The 17,288-nt window shown below is 43.6% G+C and overlaps 1 protein-coding gene across 16 annotated transcripts in view; it reads left to right on the forward strand.

Moving 5' to 3' along the window:
- FOXP1 (forkhead box P1) overlaps positions 1–17,288 on the forward strand; it is a 338,282-nt gene that overhangs the window by 221,911 nt on the left and 99,083 nt on the right. For all 16 annotated transcript variants that reach the window (XR_007628694.1, XM_050313031.1, XM_050313038.1 and 13 more), the window contains one exon: positions 4,007–4,135. Coding sequence is in view for 15 of the 16 variants with exons in the window: in XM_050313031.1 (XP_050168988.1) it covers positions 4,007–4,135 (129 nt within the window). In the remaining variant the exon portion in view is untranslated. The remainder of the gene's footprint in view (positions 1–4,006; positions 4,136–17,288) is intronic.

Here is a 17,288-nt window from a genome sequence, read left to right on the forward strand (position 1 = left end):
CAGTGGGGAGGAATGTGTGAAAAGAGCTTGGAGATGTCAGAGCACCTGCTCGTGAGGAGAGGGCCACATTAGCAGAGCTGTTGGCTAGCAGTAAACAGTCCTGGCACCCTTGTTTCAGGACTTGGCAGCAGCAGGAGTTGAACCGAGTCCAGCTTTACTCTCTACTGCCTGTTCAGTAAGTTGAGGACAAGGCAGATGATTAAGGAAATGTGGGGAAACTGCTACAGAAGCTTTTGGAAAGATAAGAGACTTTGGTCTCCATGTCTGACAGTCTGGCACTTCTCACTAGCATTGAATTCACATGCAAATCAAAGGCAACATCTACTCCCACAGGAAGCTTTATTAATGTACAGGCCTGCTTGCGAATCTCCGTGCTGATGAAGGTTGTGGGACTGACTTCACTCAAATTAATTTCCCTGTCTCTCCTCGTTTGAGCGCTGTGCAGCACCGGCAGCCTCAGCAGGGCTCCCACGCCGGCATCCAGCGATGAGCTCCGGGCGGGAGCGGTACTGCCTGGAACCAGGGAAGGGGGGAGAGGTGCGACACTCGTTGGCTTGGATTACACGGGACGTGCCGGTGTGATGAGGGCAGGTGTCCACAGGGCTTGAAACATCAGCACATTCATTCCATGAAGGCACTCCAAATGGGCTTGAAATATTTTGTGGATAAGAGGAAAGAGGGATGGTGCTTCCCGGACCATCTTTCTTTTGCACATCCTGTGTAAGCAGTGCAGATGAGTCTTGGAAGTGGCAGCGGCAGTTCTTGCTCTGAGGTAGGAGGGAGAAAAGGCTGAGCAGGAAAATGTAGAAAGGAAGGGGGATGTGGGATCCCTGGGTTCACCAAGACCACAGTAGCTACTTGATGCAGATGTTCAGTAAGGACCAGATCTGAGCTATAAACAACCTTCCACATCTTAAACCTGAGCTCATCCGATGCTCAGCTTTTACTGCTGTCAGTGGTGCATAAGTGAAAAAGCGAAATCTTGAGAGGAGAGATGGGAAATGCCATTTCAATCTGCAATCCTCTGCAATGTCTCTGTGCTGCCATCTCACCTGCACCTGCCTTGTTCCTCCCTTTGATGTTCCTGTCCATCCTGACTCTTTGTATCCACAGTGCTCCCTCCAGCCCACTTTTCATTGTTTTTAATCCTTTCCTTTCTACCCTGCTCCACCCTCTCTGCTGGTCCCTCCCTCTCACCCTCACTGGTCCCACCAGGTCTGCACCAGGACAGGTGACAACTGGACATGAAGCAGTTATTGCAGATGTCACCTTGTGTGGAGACCCTCACAAGGGTGGGTGTGCAGGATGTGGGTGCTGTGCAGGTGGGCCTGGAGCATGGACAGGGCTCTGACTTTGCTCCATCAGAGCTTTGCCAGTGCAAGCCTGGCCCTGAGGACAGAAATCCTCATCGGTGTGGGGTCAGCCGTGATAAGGCCTTATGGTGGCAGTGGCCACCCCAGTGAGCTGCACAGAGCTTCGTGGCCAGCTCGAGTAGAGAGCAGGCATTTCTTGCATGGCTACTCGTTCTGGGAATCTTCAAAAATTTCTGGCAGCCAATTTAATTGTGCAACCTCTCAGCTGCCAGAATGGATAGAATATGATCATATCACATGAAATGCATGCAGGGTCTGCTATAGCAACTGTATTTCAAAGAGACAACACATATGGTGACTGGTTCTTTTTGGAATAATATCTATAAGTTGATGATGTTTTATTCAAAAAGGCTGTAGCTTGAAAGGTTAGGGATGTTCTGATTGTTTAGTGTATGATTAAAGAAAGGCTTCTGTGTTTTTTTTGGCCTATTGAATCTAATTACTGGGAACTAAAATGATCATTTGATTGCACATTTACCTGGAATTATTCTTCTACAGAGCCAGTCTTAATAATATATAATAATATGTTGCACTTGTACTGTATAGAGCTTCTTGTCTGAGCAACTCAGAGTGCTTTACAAGTATTCATTAATTAAATAAGCCATACAACACCCTTGTTAAGTAGGTGAGTATTTGTTGCCCATCCCCTTAAGTCTTGTAGGTTTTATTTCTGCTGCCTCTGCCCACCCTTGAATATGCTTTTACAGCTAAATAAGCTAATTCAATAAAAATAACATTTTTTTAACCATACTTAGAATTTTCTTCATAAAAGTTTCCTTTGTTCCGTTGCATTCTTTGGTAGGCTGGAAGGTCTTCTGGTTCTTGATGCTGCACCGTGGTGGGGTGGTTGTGTGTGTGTGTGAGCCCAGATCCATATGGGCCTGCCCTGGTGTGTGTCCATACCTGGCAGCTCCCTGCACCCCTCACAGGGACACGAGCCGTTTTAGAGGTGTTATGGGTGCCCTGAGCTCCAACCAGCTTGAAATGCAAAATCTGGTATTACCCTCACCACACCAAGCTCTGTTGGAAGTCACAGCCACCCTTACAGAGTTTTTGTGTTGCGGTGCAGACTCGTTATTAAATTTGAGAGGAGGGCTTGTTGCCAGAGCGCAGTAGGGTCTCTCCTCCCTGCTTGCCCTGGCCAGCAGCCGTGGTTCTTCAACGTGCTGAGCCGACCAGTCTCTCTTCAAAAGTAAAAAGATGGGTCTAGGCCATAAAATAACAAGTTTTTACTGGGGGTTCAGATCTGAGTTTGCAGTACTTGGTATCAAATCTTTCCCAGCAGTTCTGCACTGAGATTAAACACTCTGCGACTCGGAGAAGCAAGTGAAACCCGAACCGTATCTGACTCCTTAATTAAATAGGTATTAATTAAATCACTCAGAGAACATACACAGTAGGAGTGGGGAAGGCTTTTCCCCTCCTTCCATGTAGGCATCTTGCAAAGGGACTATTTTTCTTGTTTAACATTAATGAAGTCTTCAGCCTTCCCACTTTTCCACCTACACATGTACTGAACGTCTCCAAGGAGACCAAGGAGGCCCGAGTCCGGTGCTGGTGAATCCTCCGGGAGCAGCAGGCTGGGGTCTCGCCAGCGGAGCCTCAGCTGTGCCACAGTCTGTCTTGCAGAGATCATCCTGGCATCCCCTGGCTGGGGAGCCGAGAGGGAGCCAGGGCAGGGACTTGCTCTTCATCTTTTCCCTCGGGTTTTATCTCCTCTTGCTTTCTTTTCTCTACCTGGTGGAGAAATCGGGCCTTGCACAGCAGCAGGCTCTGATGTCCAGGGATGCTTCTCCTTTGCTTTGCATGAAATTTTGCAATAATCCGCCACACATCATGCCTGCTCATGCTTTTGAGGTCATGTCCTTTGTCTCTCCATCCTGTAAGGTCACACTGTCCCTTCGCTGCTCTACCCCCTCCCGTTGAGTCCCCAGAGCTCTGTCACAAGCCATCAGTGATTTTCATAGGATCATAGAATATCCTGAGTTGGAAGGGACCTACAGGGATCATCAAAGTCCAAGTCCTGGATTTTGGTGGGGTGAGATGCTGTCCCTGCTTCTCTTTGCATTTGCTCCAGCTCCTTGCAGCTTTCTCAGCCTTCAGCACAGTGCCTCTGACACTCACCATGGCTCCACCTGCTGCTACCTCTCTTCTTCCTCCCATCATAACCTTCCAGAAACTTCCTTGATGTTCTCTGGCGCTCAGGAGAACAGGCAGTGATAAAGGACTGCCCTCTTCTGTAAGCCTGACCTGACCTGCTGGAAAGGAGGCACATGAAAGGCTTGAGACTGCCCAGTAGCAATGAGGGCTGTGGGCTGCTCCAGGGGGACAAAAATGACTGTATGGAGCTCACCACTGGGATTCCTGCAGTTATCTGAGGTTCACACCCAGGACCTGAACAGCAGCTGCTGCTGGTTTTCTCCATAGTCAAAATGGGAAATGCAGTGGTGGGATATCGCCACATTGCATGCAAGTGCTGAGTTGTTATTTTTGTGGAAGCCACTGCTTTCCTCAGTGGAGGTGCATCAGGAGTGGAACCCCATGACCAGAAATTGCCTTGACCCTGTGCTGTGTGCATAGCTCTCCATGCCCTGTTTGCTGTAAACTCAGTATTCCAACCTCTTTCCCCACAGGCTCTCCAGGTGGCACGGCAGCTTCTTCTGCAACAGCAGCAGCAGCAGCAGCAACAGCAGCAGCAGCAGCAGCAACAAGTTAGTGGATTAAAGTCTCCGAAGAGGAATGACAAACAGCCAGCCCTTCAGGTAAGGGGAGCCTGTGTGCCTCTGTGAGGGACTGGGGCCTGTAAAAGATGAATAAATGAGTCTTCCTCGTGAACATTGGAATGGCACCTTCAGGAGCTTCTTTCCAGTGTGTCCACAGAGCAGCTGTGGCTGGTGTAAGTGGCAGGAGGAAATCCCACCCATGGCATATTTACAAATCGTGAGCGTGTACTTTTATTAGCATCTGGTAGGGTTGGATCATGACAAAATGGAATAGCTTTTGTTACTGTGTCAGTGTGCATAGGAGATTTGCATTAACATTTCTGTTTGATTGCTGTTCCATTTGTAGTCTGTGTTCACTCAAACCGTTGATTTGCTGTGTCAAGGATATTAGGAAATACTAGGATATCATATCATCGGTGTGTTTTTTCCCCCTTTATTGTCTGCTGATTTATGGACATCTTCAGAAATAAAATCTAAATATTATAGGGCTTTGTGCTGTTATGAATTCAGAGAGCTAAAACCAATACAGCATTCCCAAACAGAAGATGTATGTACACATATGGGGCTTTGGAGTACATTCTGCTAGTCTTGTGGGATAAATCACGGGGAGTTAAAGACAAGAAAGACCTATTAGGTCATGTATCACATTTTCCTTTTTTTTTTTTTTTTTTTTTTTTTTCTGCTATTCTAGTGTTAGAAATCCCAAGTGGTGGTGGGACCGCTGTTATTTTCCTTCGGATGGTTTTCCATAACAAAGCACACGCTCAGGAACTTTCCACTTTAGTTCTGTCCTGTTGCTCCAAGTAATACTGCTTGTATAAATACTGAGTCAGTCCCTTGCCTTGCCTCGTGTTCGCAGTCCTCAAACATCCGAGATGCTAACATGTACTTGCCAGTTTTGGCAAATTATATGTATCTAGTTCTTTATGCATTCCATAAACTGGCACTTCCAGACCCTTGACCACTTCTCTGGTTTGCAGCTGGTTATTGCTTTTATTACTGCTCTCTGCAATTGCAGTGTGTCCCTGGATTTTTGATAATCGGTTCCTGAATGCAGCAGTTCAGCTGCAGTTGCACAAAGCCCTGTAGCTGGGACATTTATCTTATCTCGCTCTTCTATATCTGATGCTTCAGCCTCTGTAGCCCCAAATTCTTTCTGTTTTTTTTTTTTTTTCCCCTCTTGTTGTCATAGCACGTTGTCAAACTCATGTCTGTTTTGCTCTTTCTATTTTTTTTTTTTTTTAGTTTGATATACTATCACCATGAGTTCCCTGACAGCATTGCTGCTTCTCTTGCCTTTTATATGTGCTTCAGATTATTTTCCTACAAAAATACGGATCCTAGGCTCTTTAAATATGTAGTAGAATATGGAAGGTAAAACCAACATCACTAAAGGCCTTGACAGTAAAGTGAGAGGACCTGATCCTGTGATTCTTACCCAAATAAAGCCGATGGGGACTTCAAGGGAAGTTTTGCCTGAGCGAGGAATAGTTATTAACTGCAGCCCTTGGCCCAGCGTGGACAACTTCAGGCTTTGGCGTAGTGATTTCATCTTCAAAGCATTTTGCAAATACTAATCTCCAAAACATCCCCAGAAGGAAAGTCTGATAAGTAAGTAGCATTATCCCAGTTCTGGACTGGGAAACTGAGGGAAGCGGGTTAAGCGACTCGCATAGGATCACAGAGGGAATTGGGTTTAGAGGTAGGATTAAGATTCATGAGTTCCTGGCTCCCACCCCCGAGCTCCGGCTGCTGGACAACACCTCGGGCTTTATAGCCGGGCTATTATTCTTTTGGAAAGTATGAAGCATTTTGTCATTGGGCAAATATACGTTTTATTGGCAGTGTCGAGAGCCGTAATCCAAAGCGTTACATTAATGCCTTCAAAAATATTTTATTTGGTAAATCCATAGCTGATCCATATGCCTTTTAATAGACTCTTCCACTGGGGACATTTTTAATGAGAGATTGTGCTGGCTAGGTCCAGTGTCAGGTACTAAAAGAAGTGCTTTGTTGTGCAGATGTCTTAAGAATAGCTCCAGAGGATGAAATATGACTGTGTTGACCTTTCAGCTGTGAGCTTATTTGTCAGGATTCAAATAAGTTGAAAGGATCAAACCAAACAGTTTCCGTAGTCAGACTGGGAATTGTGTTGCAGAGGTCAACAGTGAAGGCCACATCGCGGATTCCATAACATAGCCAATTGTTGGTACGTATTAAAGTACTGGAGCAGCTCCTGCAGTCAGAGACACAATTAAAATTCTAATTTATTAATGTATACAGAGAGCTGGCCCAGCCTGTCACTCACTGATTCAAATGACTGCCCGGTCTTTTTTTTTTTTTTTTTTCCCCTTCTCACTCCTGGTGCTGTTGCAGTCTGAAATGTACTGGAAGTCCTCTTGGATGTAACACCCCCAAGTGCATCCTTGTAATGAAAATCTGTTGCTGAAAGGAAATGGTGCTGCTGGGGGTAGAATTTTTGAGTAAAATTGTACCCACACGAGAACCCACGCCCCCTGAACTGGGATGGGGCCACGCTGACGAGGCGATGCCCATTGCTGACAGTACCTAGAATAAATGTCAAGGGTGGGGGAAGTGCGCCCGTTTTTCAGAAGTTTGCCTAAATAATGAACAAGTCATCTTTGGGTTTCGTTTATAAATATAGATGTCTCATTCAGTAACCACAGTGGTTAGCAGTCACCTGGGTTTTTTTGTGACAAACAGGCTTCATGTATAACAAGAACACCATAGGCGTCGCTCATCGCCACTGTGCTTGGTGAGGGCACTGCTGAGCAGCACCCACCACGAGTGCTGGGGAGCTGTTTGTGTGGAACAGGGAGGGGTGCTGTTTTCCTGGGCTGCTGGTTCTCCTACTAAAATGCTCCATATGAGGGGAAGCCGGTCCAGGGGCTGGAAGAGCTCCCTCTGTCTCGGGCTCAGCACTGGGATGCTGGCAGGCAGGCTGGCACCTGAACCCCACTGTCACAAACAGATGGGGAAAACTAACCTAGTAGATACTGTGTAGCTAATCTGTTACTGCCTCGTGGATGATTTCCTCTAGTCCTTCTTTATTCACTGGTCAAATAGCCACGGTACTTAAAAATATATCCCAGCATCCCATGGCCACACTGGGACACGGTGCCTTCAATAGCATTTACGTGACAGTGGGTTCTTGCAATCCTGCTGACCTTGACCGTGGTAACTCTACCTGAAGATCTGCTTTTAGCAAATTGTGAGATATTTAGTGCATAAGAACTTGGACGCAGGAGTGGAGATGTGCTCTGCTGATAGCTGAAAAAGCCCAAATCTCCAAATACACGATGACTCACATTTTGAGCCTATCTCGCACTGCCGTGGTTTAGATTTGGCAGTGACCGCCGGTTTCACAGCCTGATGACACAAACAAAAGAAAATTGAAAGTTAAGAAATGGATTTAGTAACCAGCAGTTGGGGAAAGAACATAAAAAATATCAGTCCCACAAAAATTACTGGAAGTGAAAAAAAAGACTAAAGTCTGTTTGATAATATATTTGCCATAGACATTGGATTTCCTTGAGTCTGTGAAACAAATAATTTAACAGACCAGGTATGCTTAGGATTTTGAAAATGTGCACAAGTTTCCTGGCCAAGATAAATATATCTTTGTATTAATAGATGTATTGATTAAAATTTGCAGCTTTAATTGCCGATGCTCTTAACGATTATTCATTTTGGTTCTTCAGGCATTTTAGTTGCTGGCAAGAACACACAGATTGGAAACAAATCAAGAGACACATTTTTCTCCCAAGAAAGTAAAAGTGCATGTGTGTTTTGGCAATACTAAAAATACAATTTTTTTTAAAGACGTAAATGTTGTGTGTTGCATCGAGCTGGAAGTTGGATACTGGTCTGAAAACAGATTTGGGACATCCAAGTCAGTATCTCGCAATTGAAACCCATCACTTGACTTTTTTTTATGTGATTAAATGAGAGTTGTTGTCTGATTGTTAACCTGTGTGTGTTTGGTGAGAAGAAATAATGAAATTACTGGGATGGAAACTTTTGCTTTCGGTTGACAAAACAAAAAAATAAATCTTCCCTTTAAGTCATGGCCAAGAAAAGAACTTGGGTTTGGTTTGAATTCTCAGGGTGAGACTGGGGGAGGCTGAGAGGACAGAACTGTCCTTGCCTTTGCATACCGCTGCTTTTTACAGCAGCCTTTTGGCTGGGCTTTTGTAGAACTTAATTTGCATGCCATATTATCTTACTATTTCTTTCCAGTATCTTGAGAAATAGAAGAGGGTAAGAGGAAAAAATCACTGTAGCTTGATGTTGTGGGCAATTATTATTGTTTTTTATGAAGTTAGAAATCATTAGCTTGACAATGTAATAAACACTGAGAGGTGAAGGGCAGGGTATGTTCTGTTTTGCTTGGAGCACACAAGTCTTAGGCTATCTAGTCTCAGGTTTTACACCCAGAGTACCTTTTTTACATAGTGGTGAATTTAACGACTAGTAGAGAAATTGTCTCAGCAGAAAATCTGGCAGGGGAATTAAATTTGCAAGTGTATTTATTCTATTTGTGTGAGTATCTCTCTGTTTCAGTCTTAAATATGAGAGTTGATCTGAATTTGGCCTCAGTCAACCAATGGGAATTTTGCCACCAAATCTACTTGGTTCAAGGTTTCACTTCTGCTGGGTTCAAAGTTTGCCTATGAAAATTTCATTTCAGTCTTTCATTGTTTATTTTTGACTTTGGAAATAAAGTTGAGTTTTTCTAGTTCCTACAAATGGACCCCATAGGTTATTTTTCACCCCTAAGCCCAATTATAGGTGTTAGTCAGTTCTTGGAATGTGCCTGTGAAATGCAAACATCATCCACCCCACAAAAAGAACAAAACTGAGTCAGGTCCTCAGAATTACAAGATCAGCTTGAAAATTTTTATACTAAGGGGTTTTTTTTCAGTGAAACCTGTGGGCCTTATTTTGCTGCCCTTTTATATATTTTTAAAGCCTTTAGTATTCAGTTTTTCCAGCTTTTTAGACTGAGCAGAGAGTTGACAAATGCAGTTTTTCTTGAAAGAAGTCTGTGATTGTCCTGTAATGTCATGATTCCAAAAAAATGAAGCTTCTAGGAAAATACCAATATATTGGGAGGGCTGGCAGTGTGAGGTACTGTCAGCAAACATGATTATTCTCATTTTATAGCCATGTAAACCCCAACAGAGAGATATTAAGTGGCTCACCCAAGGTCAGAGAGCTGCAGACCCTCGGTGGCATCGAGGTGCACGGCTCTGCTGGGGTATTTGGGGGTTTGGTTTCTGCATATTGAAAAGAGGGAGGGGCAAAGTAGAAGCCTGGATCCCTCCTTTCCAGCTCTGTGTCTTGTTGGAGCACCCTGACTGTAATTTTCTCGCAGGTTTTCTGCTTTGACATTAAGCATTTAGAGAACAGGTTTGTAAAAACAGTGATTTCTGGCCAGGTTGGGAGTGAGGCCATGGGGCTGGCAGTGCCCGAGCCTGAACGTGCCTTACCCACCTCGGGGAAGGGGAGAACAAATGAAACCTTCCTGACTGGTCAGAAATGTGTAAATTGCTGACAAAATGACACATGTAATTAAGAGTGCTCCTGCCATTTTACCTTGTGGTTTACACCTACAGTGTTGAAAAAAGAGAGTGACTCCCACCTCGCTAATTACCATTATCACTGAAATGGTAGGGTTTGAGTCATTAGTTCCATGTGCATTTAATTAGAGGAAGGCTGAAATTGGATTTAACTTATTACTTTTTCATGGATCACTTTCTTGTCATCACTTCAAATTGGATTGCAGCCCCAGGTAACTAATTATGAGCGCCACAGGATCAAGAGTGAAAAAAAGGTAATTAGGAATAACACTGTTGGACCCTTGCTGGTAGTCCACTTGTGCTTGGGAAGAAATGAGAGCGGTATTTTGTAGTATTACAGATTAGGGAGTTAAAGGTGTGTGCTGCTGCCAGGAATGATGGGAGACTGCCCCCTCCTATAGTGGTTTATATGATGTACAGCTGGGTTGAAGATGTTATAGCGACATGGTTCCACAATCAGCTCCTTAATACCGAGATTAAACTTGTAAAAGCAACAGATCGGTCGTAGGCATGAGGCATCTCAACAACCGGGCAGCCAGGGGTCCGCCCGTGTGCGATTGCACCGGCGCTGCCGAGGCGCTCCCACGGTACCGGGCGCTGTAAGTACAGCGAGCTGGAATTGATAACAAATTAATGAACATATTAATGATCCGAAAAGATCGTTCATATCCGACGGGGAGATGTATCAATCAGGAGAGCAGCGGCGAGGTTGATGATGTGTGTGTCAGGGGCTGAGCTCGGCGTCGCTGCCGCGATAAAATCAGGAAATCAGGATGGTGCTTCTCTTTCCTTTGCTGGAGAGGTTTCTTTTTGTTTTGCTTTCTGTGGGCAAGGTTTGCTTGGTTGGTTTGTCCCTCTTTTTTCTTTTTTTATTTTTTGATCTTGGAGATATGATTGCCAAGTTCTGCTTTCTTCAGAAAATACTTTAAAACAAATTGTTTTATTTCCATGTGCAGAACAGAGTTCAGAACTGCAAGTAATCAATTTTATTGACACAGTCTGGAAAAAAATGTTGATGAGAGTTCAAGGATGTGAAAAGATTGAAATTTCAAAGTACCCAACACCAAGTGTAGGAAAATTTCAGAAGTAGTTTCATTAAGCAAAGAAATCTATTGTGTGAGGATCTGTAAGAGGAAAATCTGCTCTAGGACCTAATGGTATTACAAGGAGGCTGCGGCAGCTGATTTTTACCTTTAGAAGAAGAAAAGTTTCCTAATTTCTCCTAGTAGTGAATCACAGTTCAAAGGGTAGCACAATTTCCTTAAGTTGTTTAAAATGGCTTTTAATGCTCTGTTAATTTAGGCAAATATTTGTGACTCAGTGTTGGGTAAGTGCTGCTTGCTCATTATTTCCTGATGCAAAGCAAAGGGTAGGAAATTCTGTGAACACCATGCAGAGATGCTAAAGAGACTTAAGAGTAACAAAATTCAGTTACAGAAATTAGGTCTTTCTCATTTACTTGACATTACAAAATAAATCTCGAGATTAAAAGGTATTACCTTTAATACAGAAAAAGAGAATCTCCTTTAATACATCTCAAATTGATTTACAATTTTTATACATAATATTCATCTGCGGTTGAAAAGGGGGCAACCTAAGGTCGAGTGATGTAGTGTTTCCATTTTTCCATATGAGTCTTACTGTGTGTGATAAAAGCAAACTCCTTTATTTTGTCAGTCTGCAGGAATTTCTGATGAAGTGCAGGGGTCACTTTTCTGTCAATTTGAGTAGGCAGCATTTTTGAACTACTGTTTTTTCCCCCCCCCCTCCTACAAGCCGTGGCCCCGATCTGACACACTTGTGCACACACACGCACACACACACTTAGAGTGCTGCAATCTGCAACTTATTAGTGCGCAGTGCTGGAGCCTGTCCAGTGGTTAGAAAATTTCCTGAAGCCTGGAATAACAGCAGTGGGTGCAAGTGCCATCGAACAGAAGTGACAATGAGGGGCAGTCCGGCCCGCCTGGCGCAACGCCCGGGCTGGAAAACCAGCTGAGATAGTCAAACGCGGGAAGATTGACGCGGTGCATCTGGGAAATGCTCAAAAAGTTGGGTTCTTGAAAAAATTACCTTCTGTGATCGTAAGACATCATCTGTTTTCCTACAGAGATTGTTTATAACAGGGTTTTCAAGCACTTGTCAAATAACCAGGAGTGAAGGAAACAGGCTAAAAATCTCTTACCGTTCAGATGAGTCCTGGTGTAGCTGGAAAAAAAACGAACTCTCGTCACACAGATCAGCAGCTTCCCAAAGCAGAGGGAGCCTGGGAGAAGGAGAAAAGGAAACTATTAGTCAAAAGCGACCTGTCTGTGGGTTGGGGAAGGTGGTACGTCAGGGCGATGGGCGCAGCGGTGGCACGGCGAGGTGAAGTCATACCTAGGAACTGTTTTGTGTGTTGCTTAGCTTTTGTTACTGAGCTGTGATATCATGGGCAAAATATTATAAACATAGCATGGCTATAGCTTGCTTGTGTAACAAAAGATCAGGAACTTTTATTAAGTTTGTTTTCCTTGTCATATTGTAAAAATTTATTATGTGTACTGTGTATATTAGAAACAGATTTGGGTAATTCTGTCTAAATGAAGTCATCCCAGCTATTTCCAGACTGTCTGTTTTTGGTTGTGAATAATTTTCATACATCAGATGGTTGTCATATTTAGTAGCTCTCTACATTTTAAATAGGACATATCCCATTGTGAACTTCTACGGACTTCAGCCTGCCTTTCGTTTTCAAGGTTATGTTGTTGCAGGAGTATTTTAGAGAGCTGCCCCTGGCAGGGCAGGGAGTGCTGGAGGAGTCCCTCGCCTTCCTGCAGCAAAATAACAGGTTTTTCACAACTGCAGTAGTACTTGTGGCTTTCGGCAGCACGTGCTGGGAAGAGCCTGCCAGATACCTATTTCAGCTTGTCCCTTTGTGTTCACACTTTGCAACAAATATGTTAAAAAAACACTAAAGGAAAAGTACTGTGTATCAAAAATCTCCGATAAAAGAATTCTCTCAAAGAGTACATGCTGCCGCTTTTTTTTTTTTCCTTTTCACAGAAGTGTGAAAGAAGTTAATGTTTAAATGTTTAATGTTTTAATTTAAATCATATACACATCTACATAGCAGCTAAGTTACTGTGACTTTTTTATTTATTTTTTTTTTAATCCTCAAGGCAAAATTTCTTTAGTCAGCGTGGGGAACTGCTGGTGTTCCTTGCACACTGACCGAGAGGAGTTCGCACTGGAAGAAGTCTGCAGTGATGATCACAGAGCAGGATTTTGCCCTGAAACCATCAACTTTGCCAGAAATACTTGAGTTACAGCAATTTGTTTAAAAAGAAAGTTAAAAAAAAAAAAAAAAAGGCAGGAGGGAGAGAGAGAGAAGGCATTTTGATCTGGCTTGCTGCAGTGGAGAAGAGCAGCTGTTTGCCGCATGTGTTTAAATCTCTAGAGCTAATATTGAAGTTTCAGGGCAACAAGTGCAACATAACAGAATAAGTGGAAACTAAACCCAAGGAAACAATTGGAAATGCGGCTTGGATGTGGCTTCGGAGCCTGACAGTTTTACAGCTGTGTCGTCAGGTTGGCAAAATATTTTGTGGTGTGTGCAAAGAAAAGGCTGTTGTGTTGCTGAAATGTTTTTATTTGCCTGATAAGTGTAATCTGCCTTTTATAAATTACTAATCTGTTTAAGGTGTAACATTTATGGCGCATAATCTCCAGTCATTGAAAGCCTGGAAAATTAAAGTAGACTGAAGGCACAAAAAAGAAATATACTTTGTGTCAGGCTGAAGTTCGATGAAGCATGGAGAAGATGGAATAGATTATTAAATAAACTTTGAGAGGAGATGGAAAAAGCACTGAAATATCTCATTTTGAAAAGAATTAGTTTACTTGATTATATGCAACTGTATCACACTCAGGAAAGTATAAGACAAATGAAAGCAAAACAAAATTTAATTGAGCTATTATTTTGCAGACTTTGGCTCCGTTTCAGACAGCCTAATCAAATTGTGCTTTGCTCAAATAACTAGTGTTAAATGCAGTCTACCAACAGATGTTTAAACAGAGACTAATTGGAAAATCTACATCCTGGGTTTAGCATGTCTAGTTGAAAAAGTTTTGGAATTGCCTTGGAGTGAGCTGGGAAGATGGCGGGAGGAGCTCAGGTAGCATCAGAGGGCGTTGTGAGAGGAGGCAGCGGTGCCTGTGCCAGAGTTGACGAGGTCACCAATGCCACCGAGGTCACTGATGCTGTAGCTTGGTGCATTCAGCCCTCAGAAAGTTGTATTTCATCGTGTTGTGTCATGCCATGTGCCAGTGCATGGAGTACATGATGCGAGGTGTTAAAAGCAGTACATGTGATTATCAAAGCTCAACACTTCCTTGCCAGTTCTGTCACTTTGGCATTTTTTAAGCAGTTCCAGATTTAAGTTATTAACTTGTGTGGTACATCTCAGCACTGAGCCTTTTACAACACATCTATGCAGCCATCCCTGGAAGTGTTCAAGACCAGGTTGGACGGGGTTTGGAGCAACCTGGTCTAGTGGAAGGTGTCCCTGCCCATGGCAGGGAGCTCAAAACGAGATGAGCTTTAGGGTTGCTTCCAACCCAAACCATTCTATCATTCTGTGTTTGGTTTTGTGCATTTTGCTGCTTTACAAGGCTTTTTGGGCCAAGGCGTTGCTACTCGTGGTTTGTGTTCTGGGCTTCGGGTGGGGTCAGTTGGTGTTGTGCAGGTGCAGTGTACATTTCCACATTTGCTGTGGAAAAATTTTATCCCAGGGACTTCGCTGTCCTAGGGAATGGTGTTTTCTGCATTCAGACAACTGAAGACCAGTGTTGACAGTCGGTCACTATTGTCACTGGCCACTTTATTAAGTTGATGGACCTTCCCTGTCCATCCCAAAATGAGCTCCTTTTGGGCCAAAGCAGCAACCTGTTGCCCTAAGCAGGTTTGTAACCCATCCCTCTTATTTCATGTGGTCTTCTTCAGGGGATTACTCTGGGATAAGAGTGAGATGCAATGTGATGAGTGCTCTGTGAAGTCTATTAGAGAGGCCCTTCTGGCTCTTAGAAAGGTTTATTCACTGTTGTCTAAGGGCAGTGGCTCCTCAAGTTAGTGCTGGTGTTATGGGGGCTTAATAGTCAGTATGTAATGGGGAGTAGTCAATCTGTAAGAAAAATAATCATGCACACATAAATATATATATATTTCCAATTTTACCAGTTGGAACCCTAGAAAAGGCAGATTATATTTTATGACTTGTAAACATCAGGGCAGATATTTCGGGAGAACTGCAGACAGCTGTAATTTTGTGAATGTGCACAAATTACTTGGAAAACAAATATTCCTCTGCCTACACAGCTGTATTCACAACCATGGACCAGAATGCCTTTTGCATGATGCTCACGCCTGGTTCTGTGGAATATAATAATGCTCAAATGAAGAAAATGTGATTTAAAAGTGAAGTCAGAATTAACACTCGCTGTGAAAACCTGTATTACTGGCTGAGGTGTTGGCATGGGAGTGGATAAACCACTTGAGGAAAAATGAGAACTAACCAGGGCGTTTATTTGTACTCAGATCAAGAGCTCAGATTGCTCAAACTAGTGTAGGAGAGAAGAACATGCCTGTATCTTCCAGAGATACCTCCTGCTGCCTGTGCCATCCTGCAGGGTAAACATTGAGTTGGACTTGATGGTTAGAGAGTTCTGCAGGACTTCTTTGGGTCACCTGTGGGGGGAGGGAGATGGAGGCTCCCCTGGCTTCACGAGGGCTGTGAGTCAGCGTCTTGCCTGTCCCTTTTCTTCTCAGTTACTTGCACCCAGGTGGATTTGCAGAACACAGCTGAGCTGTCATTCACATCATTTGTTTGCACGCTGGCGGTTCCTTCTGTTTGTCCTTTTCCTGTGTGATAAGGAGTTCCTACAGGAAAGTATGAATAACAGGAGAGGAGGCGAAGAAAAACCCCAAAAGTAAAAACAAGGCCAAGGAAGAAGGAGTAAAGCACAAGTTAGCAAGAGCCAAAGGCCTGGCATTGATTTTACTTTTATCTTTGGTGTTTATTCAAAGGCTGTGGATACAGGTTAACTTCCTTGGCTCAATATTTATTGCTGCGTTACTTGTCTTAAAGTGGAACAATGAGCGCTTTGTTGATTGGGTTCAGAGATTGTCCCATTTTATTCCATCTCCTGCATCCCTCTCTCTGTCTGCAGGTTTTAAGCAGTTTATTTTAATTTCAGATTTCTCACCCTCCATCGTGAATTGCTGCTGTGCCACCGGCAGCAACACTTGAGGGACTATTGTTCGTCTTTTCAAAGTGGTGGGAGCACACAGGGAAGCCATTAGCTCCTGTGAAATGTGACCTTCCTTGATGATATCACACTTTGCAGATTCAGAGCAGGATAAACATTTTAAAGGAGAGGGGAAATATCAGATAGGTTATTTTTTTCATCAGAAAAGGTTGTAGAAATATTCTGCGCAAGAATTAAAAAGTAAGAGGGAAAAAAAGCCATAATGGCACTAGTTACCTTTCTGTTTTGACAGCCATCAAAGATGTGCCCAGATCAATTAATAGGCGAGGGAATATCTCCTCTCCATTACCCACACTGACCCTCGAGCAGACAGTGGAGCAGAAAATCAGTGCAGTCACAGTGCAGTGAATGATGACTGTACTGATTTTGCCCTAATTTAGCAATGGCAGTGATTTCAGTGCTATTAGGAATGGGCACATCCTGGACAGTTTCTCAGGCTGCAGTGTTTGGAAAGTGCCCCCACGGTATTGAGGATTTCTCTCTGGAATAGGAGCATTAACATCATGTAGAACATAGTTCAGATATTTTTAAATCCTGTTGTCAGCAACTGGCACTAAAGGGGAAGGTATGGTTACTGTATGCATCATGTTATTTTTTACTTGGAAAGTGTGCTCATTTTGAGTCCTTCACTCAGCTGTGTCTACCCAGAGGAAAAACAAACCAATTTCTTCTGGGAGAGCCCAGCAACGGACACATCAGAGCAGCGAGGCCAGCTGCAAAATTGTAGTGGTGGTTTGTTGCTAATTCTGCAGGAGTGAGAGGAGGGGACCACCCTGTCTTAAAAAAAAAAAGAAGGAAGAAAACCAAACCAAAAATAATTTAAAAACCCACTTTCAGTTTTTAACTTTGATTTTGCTAAAAAAAAAAAAAAGGCAAACAAACCAAAAAAGGCAGCAAACAGCCTTACTCCTTGCCCAAGGATGCTGTAATAATTACTGGGGCAGTTTTTCCATTCGTGGTTGCTTTTGCCTCACACCTGTAGGAAGCCTGTTCCTCTGCTTCTGTGCTTCGCCACCGCAGTACTTTTATTTGAAAACACGAGGAAATTCAATTTCCTAACCCGCCTCTGGAGTCAGGGCAGTTACGGCGATAGAAGAGTTGCAAACGGCTCGTGTGTGAACAGTTTAGGATGGAGCCGTACGGGGCCGCGCTGAGGTGCGGGAGAGGGAAGATAATTGTAAATGTTCTTGTGGGGATCTGATTGACAGCTTATTGTCTGCAGGCAGTGAGCAGAGAATAGGAAATGAGTTAAGAGTAGGGGATCTGGCAGGCTGCAGGCTCTG

This window comes from Myiozetetes cayanensis, unplaced genomic scaffold, assembly GCF_022539395.1.
Source record: "Myiozetetes cayanensis isolate MyiCay16 unplaced genomic scaffold, myiCay2020 scf18, whole genome shotgun sequence".
Classification (NCBI taxonomy): Eukaryota; Metazoa; Chordata; class Aves; order Passeriformes; family Tyrannidae; genus Myiozetetes; species Myiozetetes cayanensis.